The sequence below is a fragment of the Dermochelys coriacea genome, chromosome 15 (genome assembly GCF_009764565.3).
Source record: "Dermochelys coriacea isolate rDerCor1 chromosome 15, rDerCor1.pri.v4, whole genome shotgun sequence".
NCBI classification, from domain to species: Eukaryota; Metazoa; Chordata; order Testudines; family Dermochelyidae; genus Dermochelys; species Dermochelys coriacea.
Window position 1 is genome coordinate 6,563,499 of NC_050082.1, and position 23,374 is coordinate 6,586,872.

At 42.9% G+C, this 23,374-nt stretch overlaps 1 protein-coding gene across 4 annotated transcripts in view; it reads right to left on the reverse strand.

The window, feature by feature from the left end:
• The window catches only part of TBX5 (T-box transcription factor 5), a 50,262-nt gene that overhangs the window by 20,291 nt on the left and 6,597 nt on the right, over window positions 1-23,374 (reverse strand). For all 4 annotated transcript variants that reach the window (XM_038373879.2, XM_043498233.1, XM_043498234.1 and 1 more), the window contains 5 exons: window positions 22,819-22,913; window positions 19,922-20,041; window positions 19,081-19,228; window positions 14,796-14,948; window positions 6,767-6,858 (listed from right to left, as the gene is read on the reverse strand). In XM_038373879.2, coding sequence (XP_038229807.1) covers window positions 6,767-6,858; window positions 14,796-14,948; window positions 19,081-19,228; window positions 19,922-20,041; window positions 22,819-22,913 — 608 coding nt within the window. The remainder of the gene's footprint in view (window positions 1-6,766; window positions 6,859-14,795; window positions 14,949-19,080; window positions 19,229-19,921; window positions 20,042-22,818; window positions 22,914-23,374) is intronic.

Here is a 23,374-nt window from a genome sequence, read left to right on the forward strand (position 1 = left end):
ATCAAGACTATCCAGCGTTATCCTAATTTGTTAAACAAAAATTTGGAAGGGAGATTAAAACCTCATGCTTTACGGCTTAACCAATCTCTAATAGAGATCCGGACAAGACCTGATGTGGGGGCAGATTATTCCAGATCTACTGTGAGATTTTACTTTCCTCCAAAACATCTGGTACTGGCCAACATCAGAGACCAAATACTGGGCTAGATGGACCTTAGGTCTGATCTAGTCTGACAAGTCCTATGTTACTAAGGTAAATAAGATGAGTGCACTAGCTAACTGCAAACCCAACAGTTAATATCCACTGACTTATCATTCACATGCAGTCTTGGACAATTGGAAATGGTCTTATTGAAAGGGAAGGTTGGCCAGGACACTGAGGTTATCTTTTTGACGAATCATGGGATCTTTAACTCTTACCTCATCATCTAACTTAAGCCGAGAGGATTTATGTTTACCAGCTCCTCAGTATGATGCCCCCTCTATGGCTGCAGAATCAAAACTGGGGATGGACCTAAGTGCAGATGTGCATATTTGGCACAAAAGTGTTTGATTTTTAGGCCAATTTTTTGTTTGTTGCTCAGAACAGGGGTCAGGAGAGGAATGGATGTTGGACACAACTGATGCAGAAAGGAAGAGGAAATTCATTGACCTACCATCCCCCAACAAAAAAGCCTGTAGAGTGTAAATGTGCATCATTTTAATTTTTGCAGTGTGTGTGTGTGTGTGTGTGTGTGTGTGTGTGGTTATCAGTGTAACTAAAAACAGGTGTCTTTGAAGCATTCTTGGGAGTGTTTCCTGGGATCCTGAATTTAGTTAACCTACATTCTGAGAGAAGTCCGAGGAAAAGCTGACACATTGCCTTCCCTCGCCAAATGACTCCCTGATCTCTTACAAAATCCCCCCTCCCTGAGCCAGCAGGCCAGCGTCATGGAAAGCAGCAGAGTGGGTGGGTTACGTAATGGAATGAGCCAAAAGTCAGACTTGGTAGGGCTGCACTCTTCCAACCCCACAGCTGCCCTCTCCACATCGCTATCCAATATCCCATCTTCTCCCCCTCCACCCCCCCGCATCCCAGCTTGAGAGATGATTTAACAAGACCAGTTTGGACTGGTGCAGGTGGTAGTTTAACACCTAATACTTCCATACACAACACCTGATACCAGAAGTGCAGCCTAATGGAGGGGGATTGTGGCAGGGAGAGCCTAGACACTCTTTACCAGAAACTTGGAGTGGGTGACTGAGGATGGATCACTTGATTGCCTGTTCTGTTCATTCCCTCTGAAGTACGTGGCATTGGTCAGAGTCAGAAGACTAGACCCTGGGCTAGATGAACCATTGCTCTGATGCAGTACGGCCACTCGTATGAACCAGAATTGAGACTATAGGAGACGTAGAGCTATAGTAAGGTGAGGGATCAATAGAATAGCGAAAAGCTGGGATGTAGGGGGCATGCCCCCTACTCAAATGGTTACACTTATGCCTGATGCAAACTCTTTAGAGCTAATGTTCTCAGGTTAAATATCTAGTCTTAACTGTTGCTGAATGTAAGTATGGGGAGGGGCAGGGGAATAGGAAGGAACCCTGGAAATCTTGATGTCCGTATTAATTAGTGTTTAATTGTGAGGACCTTCTAGAGATATTGTCTTGCTGGATGGCTGCCCTGTAACTGAGCACCAGAGCAGTGAAGGAAGCAGCAGCAATATTATGCCTCCCTAACAGAGATTTGACTAACTCTTAGTCTGGTATCTGCAGAGCCTGTTGGAGTGGTACTCATGGACCACTTCCTTAGTCTTAATCTGGACCTGATCCAAATCCCATTGATTTCAATGAACTATATGCATCAGGCCTGGGTTTGCACTCCATCCATTTGCAGGCAACCTTCTATTGGAGTCTTTTGGCAGAGTAGGGACTGAACAACATCTCCCCACCAGGGGTGATAACCCCCACACTAGGGGTTAGCATTTTCTCTTAGGAAGTGTCTAAGGTGACACATGGAGCTGCTGAGATTTCATTGAGCCAGAGCCTGGGGAAATGAAAATGCATATAGAGTTGCAATGGTAAGATGGTTTCAGAGTAGCAGCCGTGTTAGTCTGTATTCGCAAAAAGAAAAGGAGTACTTGTGGCACCTTAGAGACTAACAAATTTATTAGAGCATAAGCTTTCGTGAGCTACAGCTCACTTCATCGGATGCATCCGATGAAGTGAGCTGTAGCTCACGAAAGCTTATGCTCTAATAAATTTGTTAGTCTCTAAGGTGCCACAAGTACTCCTTTTCTTAATGGTAAGATGATAGCAGTAGCTTGCAATGGCACAAACCCCAGTTGCATCAGGTATTATGGATCTAGCAAATGGATTTGGTGTTAGCATGTCCTCCTGCGCGGACACTCATTGGCGAGTCCTCAGATTCACCCAAAAATTCCACACACACACACACACACACACACACACTGACATGCATGTCTCAGCTGTGGAATCCTGGCACTAACTCTTGATCCATATTGATCATCATACTGCACAAACCATGGGACATCTCTCCATTTAGTTCTGTAAACTGTTCTCAAAAGGTAAAATCTAGACACTGCCATGATAGAAGATGTTGAACCAGATTCTGCTTTTGGTAACACCAACATATATCAGAGCAATACCTTTGAAGCCAATGCAGTTACTCTGGATTTATGCTACTGAAAGCAAAATATGGCCCTTTATTGCCATTAGAGAAAGACCCCCTATACAATGCCAAGCCTCTTCTACTGTTGTATACCCCATTCTAGAACTTTGTCACACATTATAAAGGCCAGTGATAGCCATTTAAGTCATTCAGAGCATTGATTTCATATAATCTTTCATAAACAAGAGCTTCCCAAATGTGAGACTAAAAACTACTGAATTAGATTGAACGGTAATTAGGACTTTGATTTTTTTCAGAAGTGCTGAACACCTGTGATACCACTTGAAGTCAACAGGAGCTGCAGGTGCTCACAAGAGATTCAGTTTCTTTTAAGGCCTCTCATTTTGAGTATTCGGGGCTGAAGTACAGTAAGTCACCAACTCTTTTCCCACCCTCTATTCTATTAGCTGCAGGTACAAAAATCTGAACTCTAGGCAATGCCCCATCCCTCCAAAATCACTCCATAGATATGGTTTATTAATGCATCTCCATTGGCTCCTGCACGGAGAAGTTTAAGGGCAAAATTCTACTCTGGAATGCACGGTGCAGATCCCTGCTTTAATTTCATCCTCTGTGGATCAATGCAGAACATTCTGCATGTGATCTCCAGGCTTAATTCTCATTGGCACTATTGGGGAGTTGTAGACCAAGATCTAGGGTGAAATATGCCCCAACAATCCCCCACTGTCTGATGTATGAATATGAGAAATAATTTGCCTACAATTTCCAAGCATTAAAATGACAAACTTTCATCTGAATTGGTTTTGAATTTCAGCATGAACATAACAGGCAAACAAGGAGATGGATGGATATACACACTTTTTTTCTTTCTATGAAAGTAATAGATCTCAGTTTTTGATCTCACAAACTAAAGCTCACACGGTATGTATTCCTAAAGTATATAGCAACTGACATGAGCATGAATAGTCCTGTTGCTAATGGAGGGGAAGATAAACCTGTACTGGAGGCCTGCATTAACTAGAATTTGGATCTCACTGCAGACCTAGTCTATTCTTTGCCTATGAATTACCTGCTATTGAAAGGTGTTGGCTTGATCACCCAGTTGACTGAAGTCTTTTACTTGGACAAGCCTATATGCTCACTTCTGCTGTGTATGTGGAGGAGACCAAACCCATGGCAATGCCATGCAGAGAGGAAGGCAGCTAGGGGGATGTTCTCTCAAACTCGTACATGTTTTACATAGCTGACAGTTCCCCTCTCTGCTAATCAGACATCTATTTGTCTGAAAGGCTGGTTAGAAAAAAGTGCATGCCCAGGCATTTGGGAGTGGAGTTAGGGGGACAAGTCCCGTGGTACAGGCATATTCCTTTCCCCAAATGGTGAATTTGCACCAAAATAACCTTGGCTATTAATGCTGCTCAGAGTAGCATGATTCTGCTGTAGACTTTACAATCACCACTGTAGATGGGCGCTCAGCAAAACACAGGCAGCTGTGGAGCAGGAAGTCATGGTAAATCAAGGTAGGCTTAGCTGGTAGCATTGTATAGGTGGGGGAGCTGTTTGGGGAGTCTAGATTTGGAGGTAGGAGCTCTCTACAAAGAGCCTGAGATCTACAGAGGCCCTGCTCCATATTCCCATGGATCTTGGCCCATTGTTCGCTTTGGAATGTAGTGCATCTCCCCCCTCCTGCCCACGTGCACACATTCTGCCACTGCATTTCCATCAGCCCCCATTCCTCTCCTGATATCCAGAACTCCCTAAAGTCTCCAGGTCTCCAAGGACTGCAGTGGTTTTCAGATGTCTGTCCTGCAGCTTTTACCAGGGAAAGGTTGATATTGGCAGCACAGAACACACACTGTAATGGCACTGCCAGCATAAGTCTCACCTAACCTGAAGAGGTCACCCTACCAGAGACTGGGTAATTCAAGACAAATGCCTGTTCTATACTTGCTCTTTTCTAAGGTTGCCCACAAGGAAGAGAGTGCTCACTGTGATGGTGTTGGGTTTTTTAGGTGGTAATGGGCCTGTCCTGCTCCTATTGAAATTAATGTCAAAACTCAGACCACTTCAGAAGTCAAACCCAATGGACCAGATTTGCTCCTGTCTTTTGGTCCCCTTTCTGCCACTCTGGTAGTGCAAAGATGCTGGGGAGAAGCCAGACCTGGGCAGCTGAGAAGACCCCTTGTTTAGTGTCCCTGCACCCTCTCCCCTCCAACCTGGATACCAGGAGACATGTATAGGGCAGGAGGGCCTGTGCTGAGGTGGATCCTCAGTTGGGGTATGATCCCTTAAACCCCAGCCTGATCTGATATGGGGACAAGTGCCTGAACCAGGAATCCATAACCAGCTGATGCTCCGCTCCTGCCTTGAGCCTCATCTTGGCTTTGCAAATTGTTTTGTTTCTACTAGCTCTGCTGTCTTGCATTAAATGTCCTTTTGTAATAACCACAGACCCATATTTAAAACTCAACAGAACTGAGATCTAGCTAGAAGATAGCATTGCCCTTCCTTCAGAATGAAATATTAATGATGTCCATGGCTACATTACCCAGTGAGATGATTGCTAACCAAGGGGATCTTGGGTCACCAATTTCTAGTGGTCTCTTTTTACATCTTTTCATCTCCTCTTTATAATCAATAGCCTGATATTTTTAGTGTGGCTATGTTCTCAGCTGACCTAAATGGATACAGCTCCATTGAAGTTGATGGAGCTACGCATCTGACCCATCATTTTAAAACCTGTTTTTTCTCACACACTGTCAGGCCACTCTTCTGTCTTTTTTTTTTTTTTTTTTTTTCCTTTACAAAGCCATCCTGAATGGTTCTTTATTTCAAAATAACAATCTTACTCCACCCTTCTCCAAAATAACTTCTTTGTGAAAAAGGCAAGGTGTGTGTTTTTTTCCCCCCCCCACCCTTCTGTCTATGAAGCAAACTAAGCATCAAAAAATACACAGTGCCAACTCTGCAGAATATCTTAACCCTTTCAACTACTCCAGTTCCCACTATGTATATTTCCAAGAGTGTCTGTTCACTAGACCCACAACCACAGGATTGCACAAAACTATTGACTTTAGCACCAGCTCAGCATGGCCATGTGCCACGATTTCCATATGACATGAAGTTTTTCTAATAGTCTTTAGCATTTCACCCCATGGAAAAATAGTAATTTAATGTAAAGGTTCAAGACTTTCCATTCATCAAAGCTATAGGGTAACTGAACAGCAAAAACTTGTCAGGACATGATTGTCCAAGTTTAAAAGGTGTGGGTAGGGAAAGAAAAACTTTCACTTTTCAGTATATGAAAAAATATTTACACCACCTGCCAGGATCTGTGTAGCTATTAGAAAGGTTATATGATAAGGGATCACAGGACAGTCTGATTATCACAAAGGTGGATTCAGAGTAGAATAAGGTGGCTTTTTTATTTTTGGCTCTTGGACGTGAGCCTACAAACACTTGAACATGTGAGTTTAATCTTATTCAACTGGACAGTCGCATGCATAAGTGTTTGCAGCATAAGAGACATTGTTGTCTAGCAGTATGATTTACATAGCCATTAAGGCTCGATCCTGCCAATGCTTGTACACGTGAGTAACTTTACACATGGGAGTTCTGAGTGCATGGAATGAATCAAGTTAATAGAGTCTTAGATCTTAAGGTCTAAAAGGGACTATTCTGACAATCTAGTCTGACCTCCTGCATAACACAGGTCAGAAAGCCTCATCCAGTGATTCCTGCATCAAGTCCAACTGCTTGTGGTTGAGCTAAAGCCGCTCTTTTAGACAGACCTCCAATTGCCATCAGATTCTATCATGTCCCTTTTGTTCCAGTAGTTAACTATCGATAAATTTTATCCATGAATCTTCTTTCTAATCTGAATTTGTCAGGTTTCAGCTTCTGGCCATTGCATCTTGTTTTGCTTTGTCTCTTAGATTAAAGAACCCAGATATTAGAAATCTTAAAACCATGATCAAGTCACCTCTTTTCAGTCTTGATGTTTTTTAATCAAGTTAAGCATATACATAAATTGTTTGCAGGATTGAGGACTAAATTTTACAAACTAAAGTAATGCATATGAGGCCAATTGCTGCAATGGCAAACTTTTTCATACCATATGTGTAAATATTTTACCTTTGCATTCTTGACATTCTGTGTAGCTCCATATCGTCACTACCTCGAAACCCTTTAGCAAAGGGATTATTTTCAATCTTTAACTGGGTGATCTGAAGGAAGGAACAAGAAGTAGTTTATTATGAGCATTTCATTCCCACTCCAAAGAATTAGGCATTACAAATCGAGCTTCCTAGAACTAGAAATCTCTGAGCTGACGAGAAGACCTCAGTCAACAACCCCTTTTTCTTAAGCTTTATTATGCTACCCTTATAATAAAGTAAAGACACTTGCAAGAGTAAGGGTTTACTAGAATTAGTCCTTTCTCGTATGACAATTGCTTTGTATTTGGGTTTAAGGTAATTTATATTGTGGTAGCACCTAGAGGACTCAAGATTATGGACCCATTTTTTTTCTAAACATCTATTCTCTTTATTTATGTGTCTGCTCAGATATAACTGAAATGAACAGAAATTTTTCCCCTCTTATATCAATCAACAGATACCCACAGTGCCTGTCATCTCAGGGCTTGTCTACATGGTGTGGGGTGTAAATTCTAAAGCACACCCACATGTTGTGCGCTAACTGGCCCATGTAGACCTTGCTGGAGCACATGAAGAGTTCCCCACTGCATGTTAATGTAGCACTTTATAAAAATGGGTAATATCCCCATTTTATAACTGAGGAAAGTGGCACTTTTTGCTCAAGGCAGCACAACCTGATGGCAGATATGAAAACAGTCTAGGTCTCCTAGTTCTGAGCATTCTGCTCTTACCACTAGACAATGCTGCCTCCAATATAGATGCTCCTGCTGAAGCTGGATAACTGCATTGGTCCTTGGTCTGTACTTATTTAACTTTACACATGTGAACAGTCATTGTACTTGAGTTCCATGGAACCTCTCGTGTACAAAGTTAGACACGTGTGTGTCTTTGCAAGCTCACAACCTTTGCAAGAATCCATGGATGAAATCCAGGCTCTATTGAAATCTGTGACTAAACTCTCTAATTGTTTAGTTGTATTCGGCAACATCATGCCCATGTGAATAGTTCTTACTTGCTAAACACAATGGGAATAGTTGCTTGAGTGAGTGAAGTCTTCTAGTAAGTTGGGGTTTGATACTGGTACCAAAACACACATTCTCTTTCAAAATTTCCATGAAATTATTAGAGCCCTGCAGTGCGAATGCATGGGTATGTGAGTCAATCATCCCACAGCCTTCAGTGGAACTGTTCACATGAGCAGTGATTTAATGTGTGTTCATAGATTTGGGCCCCAAGAGAAGTTTAGGTCACTTAGTCTATTCTTGTTTAAAACCTTTGTTAGGGGCATGATCTAATGCCCACTGAGGTCAAAAGGACCCTTGCCATTGACCAGTGTGCTTTGAATCGGGTCCTAGCTCTTTAATTCATTACAAGCATACTATTGCTGCTGACTTTGATAGATTTTTTTTTTCCACTTTCTAAGTGAGTTAGTCAATTACATCCTTTACTTTTTTTAAAAAAAAGGAAAAAAGGCAACTCCCATAAAGTCAGAATGCCCCGGAAAGCATTATCCAATATGGATGCAATAAAAATATAGGGCTCTAAATACTGTACTACTTTGGAGAGGGTTAACTGAAGGAAATTGTCTAAGTTCTCACCTGACTTATAGATTACTCTTTTGCTTTACCACTTCTCTATGATAAACTGGGCACAAGTACTTCTGAACAGAGTTTATGGAAGGAGCTTGCATATAAAGGGTCACCTCTAAAACTGTGCATAATTCTAACATTTAATTTATTGAATATTTGAGAGAATGGAAGTATATGTAAACATTTATATATTGTACAGTTTTAGATACATTATATGCTGGTATTGCCACCCATTAAGGTTGCCCAACGCTTCTCATTATAAAACCCTATTTTCAGTTGCTTTTAACTTTAACCATTAGAACAGACATTTTTCCATACCACTGTCTTCCTCGGGCTGATTTTTTTAATAGTTTCAGCCAACAGAATGCAGCCATTTTTTGAAAACAAAGCTAGGGGATAACATGTTTTGCCCATTTTTTTTGTAGGAAAAAAAAAAATCTGGATCTTTTCTCAAATACTAGTCTCCCTAGATTTTGGAGTAGGGTTTCAAAATTCTGCAGGAGGGCATTCTTTGACAGGGAGATGCCCTTTTCTGTTCCTCTGAAATCTCCCCAAATTTGGTCCAATTATAATCCTTTGGAAAAATGCAGTTTGCATATACTTTAGACCTTTTTTCAATTTAGCAGCTCAAATATGAAGTCGCATCTTCATTGACAATACTTCATCCAACGTAACTCTGTAGGTATCTACACTAAAATGTAGCTCCCACCAATGTAACTTGCTCACTCCCCTGACTTTACTCCTCTCATGAAAGTGGAGTTGTGTTTAAGTCGATGTAGTTAGGTCAACTGTGTCAGTGCAGACACTGCATTGCTTACATCAACTTTTGCTGGCTTTCAGAAACTGTCCCCCAATGCTCCACAATTGGTACAAGTGCTCCTGGGGAGGCCATGCACCTCAAACACAAGAAGTCTACTGTGGACATGCAAAAGAAATGGAATTATTGTGGTGGCTGTACATTGGAGTAACTTAAGTCAACTTAATTTTGTAGTGTAGACTTGTCCTGAGTATTTTCTAGTCCAGAATTACAGGGGTTGAGCTGGACTCTCCCTGTAATGGCTGTTCACAACTGCTCCAGGTCAGGGTGGGGCTGGGCACTGGAACTGCGGACAAGGAGCCTGTCTTTCCTCTAGTCTCAATGACACCGCTGCTGGTACCCAGGCAGGGTGGAGAGGAAGCTGTCTGATTTGAATGCAGAGAGAACAAATCCTAGACCTGGGGGAGGGAAAGAAGTATATTCAGATAAGGAATCTGGTGACCCTACAATGGGAGGGAGTGGGAGACAGACTGAGACTGGGGCTGGGAGCTGGTGAGAGAAATGAGATGGGGACTGGGATTGGCTGGACAAAGACTGCGACTAGGAACTAGGTGGGGGTTGCGGAGGGAGGGGAGATCGATCTGACAAGAAATTGGGGTGTGGAAATGCAACTGATATTAGCTGGGCAAGGAGACTAGGACAGATGGCCAGGAATGGGGGTGATTAGACAAGGCTCTAGGGAGGGCCTTGGAGGAACACTAAGATGGGATGAAGAACCCAGATGGCAGAGACACACACAGGATGAGGAGCCAGGACAGAACTGGGATAGACTGGGCAAGGAATCTGGGGACAAGTTGTTGGAGTGGGGACTGGTTGGGCAAGGAGACTGGGACTGGGTGTGGGAAGGGGGAGAGGTGAAATATCCGGTGGGGAGGAGGGGGAGAGAATTGGAGTCCTACAGTGCACCTGGAGTGAGACTGAGACTGGCTGGACAAGGAGACTGGATCTGGGATGAGTAACCTGAGGAAAGAAGACTGGGATAAGGAACCAGAAGTGGTGAAGAGACAGGACTGGGACAGGTTAGAGGGGATGTGGCAGATGGGCTCAAGCTTGGAATGGCTAGAGTTTGCGCTTGGTAGCGCTCGCTCCCCTCCTGCGCCCAAAATGGAACCCAAGGTTTGAATCTCGCCCTTCCTCTGCTATTGGCAAATATCTGAAACCTGCTGGTAAAATGTGTCCTCCCCTTCTAGTGCTGGTCCCCATAGAGGATGATAACCTACTACTGCTATCAGTTACTCCATTAGTTCAAGTGACAAAGGTCTGGGAGGTGGAGCTAAAGGTTTCAAGCTTGCTGATGAACTATATGGTCAGATGCTCTTTTCATGGCCTTGTTCAGAGTGTACAGGATGTATCGTGCTCTGGGGATGAATCAGGGTTGTGAAAGAAAGGAGGCTGTTGTCTGTAGGACCCCAGCCTCATTTGTAGCAGAAGTTGAAAGGTAGGTAATAAAGGAGGCAAGAGATTGCAAGAAGCATAGGCTGGCCTCCTGGTTAAGGTGGTTGAATGCTGCCCTGGAGAGCTGGATTCTATCCCTGCCTCTGCCAAGTTCCTATGTGATGCTGGGCAAGTCACTTAAACAAGTGATCACTAATTGTGTATTCCTCACTTTCTGGTGCCTGACTTGACTCCCTGGAGTGCAGAATTGCTGAGCTTTGAACATATAAAATGTTCTATAATGCTAAGCACTCTGGAAAAACCAGGTCCCAGGCATCTCAAATCAGGTATCCAAAATCAGTGAGCATCTCTCTGCCTCCACTCTTGATCTGAAAAATGGGGATAATACAAACCCTTCACCTCATGGGGTGTTGTGAAGATATTGTAGTGATGAGTGCCATAGACTCCCTGAGAATTAGTAATCCTGTCTTCAGAGCTGATGTGAACAGTGGGCAGTAAATAAGGCCTAGGGCCATATAATAAACAGTATGAAACAAAATATTGAATAGTTGCTCATAATTGAGCACAGTCTGTCATGTGCACTGAAAGAGGCAGGGGCTAGGTGGAAAAAAAAAGCATGATCATGCAATTGGAGACTGTACAATAATGATATACATGAAGGCCAAATTAATATTGCCCAGGAAACATTCATACTGGCATTTCCTAACCTGAGTGCTTGACTTCATTAAGATTGCAGTGCTATTTTAATAGAGGGTTTTGAGTATAATGTGTGTACATACAAGTTAAAATATATATAAACCCTTATGATACACCTTTGGTACATATTGGTAATGAGTTATAATGTACACTTATGCATTGTCCTTTGCACATCTCTGTGCACTGTTGCACAGCTGTGTATGTGCTGCCTTTTTAGCTAAAGCTGTTCTTTCCTAGTGCTGTACTTTACAGGATCTGGGCTATAAAGCACACAAAAAATAAGCATAAAACCGGATATCCTGACAGGGGAAAGCCAATATAAAGCCCAGGTCCAGCTAGGGGGGCAGTAGGTTGTAAAAATTAATGAGAATAATTGTTGTGAATTCTTGCTTTGGAAAGAACCCTCACGAGGGCAGAACTTTAATTATTTCTGTCTATTAGGGTTCATTTCCTGGTCCTAACCAGAAAGCTAGTACCTAATAAATATGAGCAAGTAACACAATGATTTAAGCTGCAGCAAAATAGACCTTAACTGCAGGGGAAGTTTAATATTTGGGAATCAACCTGATTGCATGCAACCATTGTGCAAACGGCAAGGAAATGAAATGTGCATGTGGCCTAGTTTAATGGTAAATATTTCTGGGGTGAGGGTAGGAGTTGTGGGGAGCGGGAAGAGTCTCTGAGCTGCTGACAACTGCGCTGAAAACCTGACAAACTTTCTTCATGGCCTCACCCTCCCTTAATGTGGCTGGGGAGGTGGGGGGTAGGGGGGTGAGCCAGTTTGTTTAAATACCTTTTCTGGCTGCCTAAAATATCAGGGGAAATAAAACACTGAATCCAACGGGGAATGTAGCAGTGGAAGGGAAATAAATCCACGGATCTGAAATCAGTTGAGTCTTTCCCATAGCATGTATAAGCACACTGACTCTCTCCAATATGCCCTATAGATGCACAGCTAAAAGAAGGTGGCTCACCAAAAGCCCTTGATGACTAATACTGGCATTCATTTGCAGCATACTTCTGGCAATGTGTGTACCTGGGAGTAGGTGTGATGTGGACATGTATACCGGTGTGACTTGGATGTATCTGTAAAGTAGACAGACTGGTGAGACTGTGAACAAATACCTAGGTTGAGAATAAATATATTCACTATTGTGCCATGAAAATATCTTTTGCACAATCCGCATCTCATCCGCAAGGGAAATCGGTCCCCACTGTGAATGAAATGTACCCATGTTTTCACAGCGCCTTTCTTTGCCTTACTACAGTAATAGGAGTATAAACTGTTCCACTCAAATATCCGCTGGTGCAGGGTCCCGGAAAATTGGCTTTTACTACTATTGGGCAGTCTGCAAACTTTATTCCCTTCCCTGGAGGGAGATGCCATTTAGGGTAGATCATTACATAGTTATGTAATTTCTCAATTGTGCCTTTATTCCATTTAGTTGTTCCTGAATGGTTCCATGAATTCGTGGGCCTGCAGAAAGGGGATACACACAAAGGGGTGGGGTGTGTTTCCAGACTGCCAAAGACACAGGTGTCATGTCTTATCAACTAAATACAGCTGACTTGCAATCAAATAGCCCTCTTTCCCTATGGCAGTTACCTACCCAAATCTTTGGATTGTGTTATTTGCTCACAAGACGTTCCTTGCTTCTACAAAGAGAAGGTAAATTCTAAGACCTCAAAAGCTGAGTTTGATTTCCTCTAGGAAATCAATTTTAAAGTGGTTATTCTGTCCTCTTATTACCATCAATTCTCTTGTGTGGTTTTTTTTTAATATAGGTTCACCTATCAACCAGATTTTATAGCCTCCACAGCAGGGTTATAATTTTAAGCCATAAATTGGCCAAGACTCCATTTGGCTTCAGTTTGCAAGCACTGATTGTTCTGTCAGTGCCAACATCTCCCAGTTGTAATGGCTTGGACCTATTTCCTTCCACTCCCTAGTGACAGTGAGATGCTGTTTCTTCACAAGCCTATCTCTGTTTTTGTATCTAAGGGGTTGGTTGATGGAGACGCCGACGAGATTGAGAAAGCGAAACCTGTTTAAAGTGGTTCAGGCGTTTCATAGCCACATCTCCAGGAAACCATGCATAATTTATCTGGAGTATTAAAGTGACACGTTCTTGGTTCAAAATTAACCACACGATTGAACTTTTTAAACACAATGAAACCATTCTACAGGTCCAGCCGTGTAATTAAAAGCCCTCCCCCTGACTTAAACAGTTTATGGAGGATTTTTTAAAAGGGTTTAAAATTCAATTTTACCTGAACATGACCTCTACTTTGAAAGTAATCGGTTTGCCTGGAGTCTAATACTGTTCTCTTGCCACAAGTTTATATTTGCATTAATAATTAAGGTTTATTTGGCTCTAGTTAAAGGATCCACACACTAGCCCTTCTAGAAGTGGTCTCACCTGATTGCTATTTAGTAAATTCAGCTCCACCCCCCCACAAAAAAATTTCTGATCTTTCAACTTCTGTCACCCCCCCCTTTTAATATCTTCAATTCTTTTTTCCTGCTACCATACTGCTAGGACCACTTCACCCCCAGGAACCTTGCAATTGGCTACTGCTGGAAAACTTTTTTTGGTCAGGAATAGACTCTCCAAAAGAGTTTAAAGGCAAAAAACAGGACTAGGTCGCTTTCACTATTAGTCAAAATAATACCACGCCACAAAGCTCAGATACTGTAGCCTACGGGCGAGCCAATGGGAGACATATAAAGTATGGACAGCTCATAAAAGCTCTATGGGGGCTTCACAAACCTAAATACGTGCATCAGTGTGACTGAAAGTGTGTGCGCATATCCGTGTGGATGTGCCCATGTACTCGTGTATAGACCTCCACTAACACCCATCCCTCTCACCGCTTTCTTGCGCAGAAAAACAAGACAAGGCATTATTTTATCCATGCCTTTTATGTTGCTTCTCTGGGCCTTTTTCTTTTCCTTCCAACCCGCCCCCCTTGACTTCCTGACGGAACTGAGAGGCACCCCGAAAGCCCTGAGATGAGGTACAAGCCACGCAACTACCTAGATTGCTTTTGAAGAGTTCACCAGCAAGGAACCATTCTCAAAACAAAAGGAGCAAACGCCGCCAGCCTGGGTTATAAGAGACAGCTGCGAAAGATACGGCTCGGGCGCCCCCCTCCAACGCCAGATTACAAGCCTTTGACCGATTGCGGGGGGGGGGGGAGATAAAACCCACTTCCTTAGTTGGTCGTCTCAGCTCCTGAGCAAACCATCCTGTTCAACTAACTTCTCCCCCCGCCCCCCTCCCGGCTTGTGCTAAATCCCATCTTTACACCTTATAGCTGAAACTCCAGGAATAACCCCCCAATGAAGAGTGCAAACCCTCTGAGCACCTGGTGTGGCAAGACAACGGGGGTCTGTATGTGATGCGGGGGGGGGGGATGGGGGGGATGCAGCGTGCGTTAGTGGCAAAGCCTCTGCCCCGGCACTCAGACTCTTCCACGTTGCGTGGCTCTTCCCCCATCCTCTTTACCTTGTGGTTTTGGTAGGAAGTCACAGCGATGAAGGCCGTCTCCGGAAAGACATGGGTGCAGAAGGCGGTGTTTTTGGAGCCGAATCCGTTGTTCTCATCTGCTTTCACGATATGGAGCCTGGGCTGGTATTTGTGCATGGAGTTCAGTATGATCTTGAAAAGAAAGACACACATGAGGGGGGTGGGGTGTCAAGCATCGAGGCCTAGATCCTTCACTCTCCCCTCAGGCCAAGATCCCCCCGACAGGGCTTTGGGGGGCAGGGAGGGGAGGCTTCGCTTGGGAAAGGGGCGTCTGAGGAGACTAAGTGAACTGGTTTTATCATTCATAGACTTCACATCCCTCTAAAAATGTGTGGGGTTTTTTTTGGGGGGGGTTCATCTTTATGGGTCTCCAGGAGTAGAAATAGTTGACCTTATTTTTTTTAGGAACAAGGCAGACTTTCTCCTCTGCTGAAAGCCAGCCCCTTGACACGGGAAGCAGACATGAGCAGTGGGAATATTTTCCACCAGGGATATAAAGTTGATCTCAACAAGGAATCTACAACCAGCCTGGCCATAAATCAGGTTCCTCGCTAAACATGATCTTGCAATAACATAACTTTAAAGAACTTACGGGACGCGTGTGTGCCTGGGTCTAACATACATATTTACATTTAATAAAAGCCACTGGGCCAACAGTTCTCCCGGGTGCAATGTAATGACCCTAAATTGAAGCATTTGGCTCACTGGTTCTATAGCGCAGGGGAATCTCCTGTTTTAGTTTGACTGCCTGAGCCTTACAATTAGTGCTGTGCTAGTTACATTTATGGGGGGCGGGGGGGTTGAGTACGAAAGGAAATCCGACCCATCAGAAATTACATGATAGAATTCCTGGGGCTCGTAAGTTATTCATTGCTCAGATTGTGGGAAAGGCCTGAAATGAAGACCCAGGTGGCGTAATAACTAAACTAGATTTCCCTTAAGTGCCTTCTTCAAGGATGAAGCTGTCTCAGTGATGACCCTGGAGGGGACTATTTAGCACTGTTGGAAATGACTGTGAAGGCGAGCAGCTGCCGTCACAACTGGGAGAGAGGGAGGGGTGTGTGTGAGAAATTATTTTTAAACCAACAGCCTAAAGGTAGCGCTTGCCTCTCCCCTGAAATGTCTGTTTCTTTGACTCGCCTGTTGCCCCCTTTTTAATCTTGTCCACACTTTGTAAGCTAAAAGTTAGAGCTGGCCGAAATGTTTTGAATGGTCAGACTATCCACAGCTCTTTATAAAAAGAGCCTTTTCAAAAAATTTTGTAGGAAACTTTTTTCGGAAGATCCACAAACTTTTTTCAAGAACAATCTGGGGGGGGGGAATCGCCATTTTCCCAATTGCTTCTGGATATAAAATCAATAGTTTGGCCCAGAGGTTAACAAATGTCAAAATAAGAAAGCGGTGCCGATCTGGGCTGGCCACCATTACAGGGTCAGCCTTCGCCATGATTTCTTTCTCCCAAGAGCTAAACATGCTCTTTAATTGCTCACCCTAGCCAAAGAGACCTCAATGATTTTCCTAACCCAGCCAACCATCTTTGCATAGACTTCTCTGGATGCCAGGGTTGGTGCCCACCATAAAACCAGATACTGTCTCTTTCGAAAGTTTGGCATTCAACTGGGATTAATCCTGGAAGAAAAGACTGTCTGTTTTTCCTCCCCCCTTCCTTGGGTTGTAGTCTGTAATGATAATGACTGCTGCAAAACTCGGCGACAGACAGACGCAGTCTGTCCCACCACCCCCAGCCCCTGCAAGTCATCTTTGCCTGCCAGGCCCTCTCATCCTGGGGCTTTAGCCAAATTGCTTTGACATCCCGGTAAATCGTGGACATCAACGGTGAACGATCTAATGATTTTTAATTTCATTACAGCGACTCTAATTGAGGGCCCACTGGTGCCGCTTCCTCTCTGAAGTCCCTATTGTTTAGCAGGGCCTTAGGTTTGTTTAAAGAGACTTTTTCCTATCGCCGCCTGTTCGCAGCAGGGAGTAAAATGGCTGCTGGCCTCTTCCTTCCAAGGGCATCTCATATCAGCCCCCCCCCCCCCGCCCGCCGCCCCCTTCCTTCCCTAGAACTTTCTTTGAAGCCTAGATCCTTGAGGTGGGGGAGTTTAGAAAGGGGAGTTGCTGGTGGAGTCTAAACCTCCAAACACAGGACAAGATGTGCTGGGCACGAATTATTTCCCCCTTTCCTGGGGTTTGAGCAGGAATCTCAGTTCCTGGAAGGGACCTTTCTCCACCCATACTGAGTGAAGAACCATAAGAAGATTGTATGTCCTCTTTTGGGGAGCTGGGGGAGGAACAGATAAACCAGAGGACGATTAAGAGGAGGAAAGGGGAGTTAGATTAGGCTGTGATCTCACATCCACCCCACACTTCCTTAGTAATTATGTCCCGTCCCTCCTTCACTGGGCTAGCTAGTTGCGTTAGCAGTCCACATGGAGCATTCAGTCCATCAGTGGAGGCCACTTGTCTATGGATTTCATAGCACAAGATTTGTCGTTTTTAAGAAAATCAAAGTGTTGAAAGCAGACTGGAAAAGTCACACTTGGAAACTAGACATTGGGGATCTTGATTCATACCCTCTTGTCTAATTATAAATGTTTTTGTTCAAAGGAAGACCTTTGAAAAATGACTGTGGCAATTCACACAGCGTTTTCGTGCCTGACCCTACGCCGTATATAGGTCTTGCAGAAATATGAAGCGAGAGCGAGGTTTCTTTTTTCTTTCTTTCTTTTTGAGCCTTGTTCCATTTTGAATCGGAGACCCCAAACCACATTAGGTCGTATTTCCTTGAATAATTATGCCTGATTTTTACCTTTTTAACCCAAGTCACGGAGGCAGCAAGCAGCTTTTAAAGCGCTAAGGCGCCACGTGAGATTAAAACGAGGTAACTAAATAGTTACTCACTGAAGCCTGCCCTGGCCAGCCTGTTTTTAAGAATACTGTCAAAGTGCAAGACCTGACAACGACTTGCATAAGCAACTCCCAGTCAATACAGCTCAATACCCAATTTTCAAGAACGTTGAGAATGAACGTGAATTCAGATGTATCCACTCTCCCACTGCCCCCAAAAATAAGACAATCCCAACCCTCTAACACTGGGAATGAGCTCGACTTCCCTGGGCCGTCACTCTTGTATTGGGCCGTACAACACCGCCCAGTACAGAATAGGCAATACAGTGCAGAATGCATACAGAGGCTAAAATGCTTGCAAATGAAAGCAGGGACACAGAGTGGTTCTTGTGTTCTGTCTCTGGTGAGAGAGAGAGAATCATAAACATGAAACCCCTACAGGTTATCTACTCCAGTCACCTGCTCTGATGTAGGATAGGTGGGGAGGGGGAGGGGAAAGAAAGGGGTGTGAATGTGAACACGAATTTTTTGCTTCCCTCAAAAACTAGCATGCTGTTTATGTTAAAGGCTAATTAATTCCATTGTCTGTCTTCCCCCATTGCATTATTCCCTTACATTACAGCCTCATAAGCTTTGCATCTGGCCCATGTAGTATTTCTTAAGGTTTTCCTTTTCCTACGGATTACACTCTACTGTTTCTCTAAACAGGCCTGAAGTCTGCGCTTTGTAGTGTCCTACTACAGCTGCCAAGTTACTGGGACAACATCAGATCAGATCCAGTAATTTACCACGTTGCACAGAGAGACATGCAGTCATGATTTATATTTCACCAAGCATCACCCCCCCCGCAACACACCCACACCCGCCACCATGTGTCTTATAAGAATGTCTGAAAATGCAACCTACCGAGTAACAGCTCAATTATAGCCAACAGTTGATAACAGTCCTAGGACTTTGTCAACCACCAGCATGCATCAAAAGCCATTTAGAGAAATTAATACCAACGTTATGCCTCTTAAACGTCTATCCCGCTCCAGGTTCTCCCCCTCCCCCCTTGCTCTGACTTTTCACTTCACCTGACAAGCAGAGATGCCACAAAAATAGGAAATGAGTGCAAAAAAAAAATCAGCCTGAATATTAGCTCCCGGACACTGTACTGGACAATAAGCCAACCCCACCACGCGCAGCAAGTGTCTAAGCCCGGAGCTGGCCGACTTTTGTTGCAACCATTTTGCCGCAGGCTTTGCCCAAACTCCTTCACATGAAACCAGCGGAGTTCAGAGCCCAAAGCCGGTGTAGGCTTATTGCCCCCCCCCCCCGACGCCCCCCGAGGCTTTGGGCTCCCTTCAGCCCTCCGGAGCGCTGACTCCGTAACAGAGAGAGGAGGGCGCCTCCTCGCGAAGGTACTTACATGTCCGAATGGGTCAAGGTGGTTGTTGGTGAGCTTGAGTTTTTGAAAAGAAACTAACTGCCTCATCCAGTGCGCCCCAGTAGCGGGTGAGTCTGGGTGGACGTACAGCCGGCCTGGCATGGCCGGTTCTGCCTTCCCTGTCACTGACCTAAACCAAAGGGACACAAAGCCGGCTTAGCCCTCGGGACCCGCGTCAGGCCTACGCCCAGCGAAGCAAGTTCACCACCACAGGACGTGCATGGAAGATCGGGCTTAGAAGGAATGGAAACGTGTCTGTCTGTCTCTGTCTAGCGATCTCCTTTGGTCTATTTCAAAGGAAGGGGCCGTTGGACAGTCGCATCATATATTTCGGGGAAGGAGACACCGACACGCACCACTCTGGAAATTAATTGAGATTTGTGACACATTTTCCGTTTGATTCTCCCTCCTCCTCCCTCCCTTCCCATTTAACCCCTTCCTCCCCTCTTCCTAAATACCAAAGAAAAGAGCATCTGGCAATTCTTAACATTTACCTTCCTGGTGATTTTCTCTCTTAAATGCAATTAAGTTGTTGGCCCCACGATAACCAATAGGATCCAACAGGAGTCGAATCATTGGCTAATTTAAAATTTTGTGCCGCCTCCCGCAAGAGTTTGGCTGGCAAACTGGAGTTATCTCGGGATACTTCGCAACGACCCCCCTCCCACCAACATTTCTTCCTTTGTTAGTTTATTAATAGCACCAACTGACAGCTAAAAGGTATTTTTCAACCCATTTGAACCAGGTTTTGCTAACTGTGCAATCCAGACACAAAGATTTCCTCCTATCTTTGCACCTCTCCCGTCCCCCCATGCATGCATACCATTTATTATCTGCAAATTTGTATCTGTGATCATCAGCTGGTACAATATCCATGAGCAGTATGTACTTAGTTTTTGGATTGAGTCCAGTGACCTTCACTTTGTAACTGGGGAACATACGCCTAAAAAAATAAACAAATAAACATAAATCTAGAGAAGAAAACATGACAAGAGGAGCGCAAACTCAGGCAATTGTGAGGGAAGTATACGCTACGGTAATCGGCAATATTAAACGAGAAACTATTCCGCACCCTTCAAACACAAACACTCCAAACATAACTTTTCCTTTATTGTCCAAACGGGACTTTTTTCTTTCTGCTGAGTATTGCTCCGCTGTTATAGTTCCTATTTCAGGCAAAATAGTTAATTAATTAATTAAAATTAAGAGGCTTTTTTTAAATTCTTCTTTTTGTCTGTGATCAATCCAGTAGTTAAATTCTTCATTCTTTTACAATACAAGAGTATATAATCTCTTTCAGGGATAGTTATATTTATATCCCTACAAAGAATAAATTACATTTATGTAAGTATGAGCCATTACATAGTGGATTTTTTTTGCTAAAATATTGGCCTTTTAATAAAACACACGCTCGTACATATATCGTATTTGTGCACATGTATGAAATGTTATATACACGCTTACATAGGCTATGTGTACATATATACATAAACACACTTGACAAATCTTTTGAAACATGCAAACACTCTTGAAAAAGTGACTTTTAGAAATATTTTCCTTTACTACAAGCAATATTATTTTGGTTTGAACTTTCCCAGTGTTTAGAAATAAGCATATGAAACTGTATCCTTTAATTTTTAAAAAAACCTTAAACTTACTTATTTCTGAAATTATATTTGCTTTCAGATCTTTGCAATATGAAATCAGACCCATTTGTTAGTTCAGACTGAGTGATTTGAAAAACAGGAAAAAGAAAACTATACAGACCAAAGTTACTCATCAAAAATAGCAAAAACTGATATTTAATATTTTGCAGGAAAAGAAAAAAGACCTGAACAATGAAATATAGTTATATCCCTAAATATATAACTAACAAAATATTGTATAAATTATATGTTTATGTCATAATAAAAATAAAGTGTTACATAAATAGCTAAAACTATTTGGTTTATTCTGGGCTGATATATGCAATTACTTCTATAGAAGCTCTATGTTGTAAATGTTTTTCATTGCTACCCATACCAGACTTTTATCCACGCCTGTACTGGAATTTTATGCAAGGTGTTTTATATTTCTCTTCACTGCTTTGTACACTCTGATCATTTGCAAGGCAACTTATTCCTGGCATTTTGAAACAAGTCAATGTGCTGGTCATTTCACAGCATTGGAGTCTATTGTCTATTTGCTCCTTTCCCTTTTCTCAATAGGACAATTAATTTAGTCAACTCTGTTCTGTGCAAACCGTACTCCCTAATGGTTCTAGAGAGCTCCGGCCCTTTGTTTATTTCCTGTCTCTTTATTTGTGGAATATTCTCCTTTTAAAACGATACCATCTTTTCAACAATAGATATGTTCAAAGGGAAGCCGAGCCGTTAGACAGATCTATTTGTTATCCACGGCAAAACTTTGTATAGCTAGAGCTTTGTTTCTCTAAAGCACAGTTTTGGAGACCACAACGAACACTATATAACAGAACAGAAAGCAGGTTTGATTCTAGATGGTTTGCAGGGCAAATATAATTTTGAACTATTATTATTTTTCTGTCTGGTGACTTTTTTCCTGTATCGAACGAACCCCTACCTGTGGTGATGGCATGAACATTGTTCAAAGTAATATACAAAGGGAAATACATTTCGATTCCCGGAGTTAACTGATGGGAATTTGCATGGTGCTTGCCAATACTGCGTCTCAATCGATCACCAATTCCTCTTCTCCTTAACTTTTATTTCAGTGCTCCTTCAGCAAAAGGGGCTCTGCAGTGCCCCAAAGCATTAATATCAAGGGAAATGGTAAATTACACCAAATGCTCTTAAAAGAGGTTGGGTTTTATTAAGTGATTAGATTTACCAGGCCAGACATGGAAGTGATCTCTCTCTCTTTCTCTCTCTCTCTCTCTCGCTGTACACTTAGATTTGCAAACCTTATGTTGGTCTAGATAGAGACACAAACAGTAGCTCAGGATCATATATACTTTTTTACAGAATGACTGGGAGATGTCTCTGCATGTGTGTATTTGCCTAGAGCTGAACACAAAATAAATATCTAGAAGCACAGAAATATGCTTTTCCAAATATTTAACTATTCCTTGTATTTAAAAAAAAAAAAACCCACAAGATCGTCCACCGAGTTGTATTACATGAAACAATGTAAGATTTTGGCCAATTGATTGCAACCAGCATGAGTTTGGAAATACTCCAATGAACAGGATTAAGGAGAACCCTGTCCTGGTTAAATAAGAAGCCAGAAGAAACAAATCTTTTTAGTATACACTGTATTGGAGGCCTCCCTCCTGAAAATATCGCAACCAGCCTTTCTTCAACAAATCCTTCAAATCGAAAAATGTCTTCAACATTTCTGTAGCTTCAATTAGGCAATAATCTTATTTTATTTCTTCCTGCTTATTTTCATTCAATTTTGCGAAACGGCCTCGGTAACTCATAATTATTGAGATTTTACATTGATTTCAAATGAACTTTTGACTCTCACATGACACGTGTCATACATAAGGCACACAGACAAATAGACAAATATATATGCGTGTGTATTGTGTGTCATAGGAGAGATGTTCATAAAAAAAGCTTATTTTCAATCTCTGTATACACACACGAATGTGTATTTGTACATAAACATCTGTGCATCTGTGTGTACATAATATACATCTGTGTATACAATATATATATATTCATTTTAAAAATAGAAGCGCTCTTTTATTAACCTTACCTTCCAGCCTTTGTTATAATCATTTCTGTCCCCACTTCGTGAAATTTTAGCCACAATTCTCGTTCGTGTAAAAACACTTTGATCCCCTCCATGCCCTGCAAATAAATAAGTTAATGAGTGAACCCAGGAGAGGACGAGCTCCGAGCTTTCCAAGAGCTGGGGGAAAACAGGAGACCCAGAAGAGGGATTGAACTTTGGCATGTCAGCACCGAGCGCTTCTGCTTTCTATACAGTCCTAACTGACGTGACATTAAAAGACTGTAACTCCCAGACCAGCGCAAAGGAATGATTCATTGAAGGGAAATCTCCAGGAAAAAAAATTTCAAAGAAGCTCTTGCAAAGCATTGCAGCGAGGAGACGGATTTCTGCACGGCACCCGCTTTCGTAGGAGAAGTTTGTAGCCTTTTGATATGGGGCTAGAGATAGGCACGGGGCCAAATGCATCAAAATAGACAATGCGTGAGGGCAAGACAATGCATGAGTTTACTAGAAGGAAAACGATCCTGGGCAGAGGCGATTCACAGAAAGAAAGAGAATAAAACACCGTCTGCAAAGC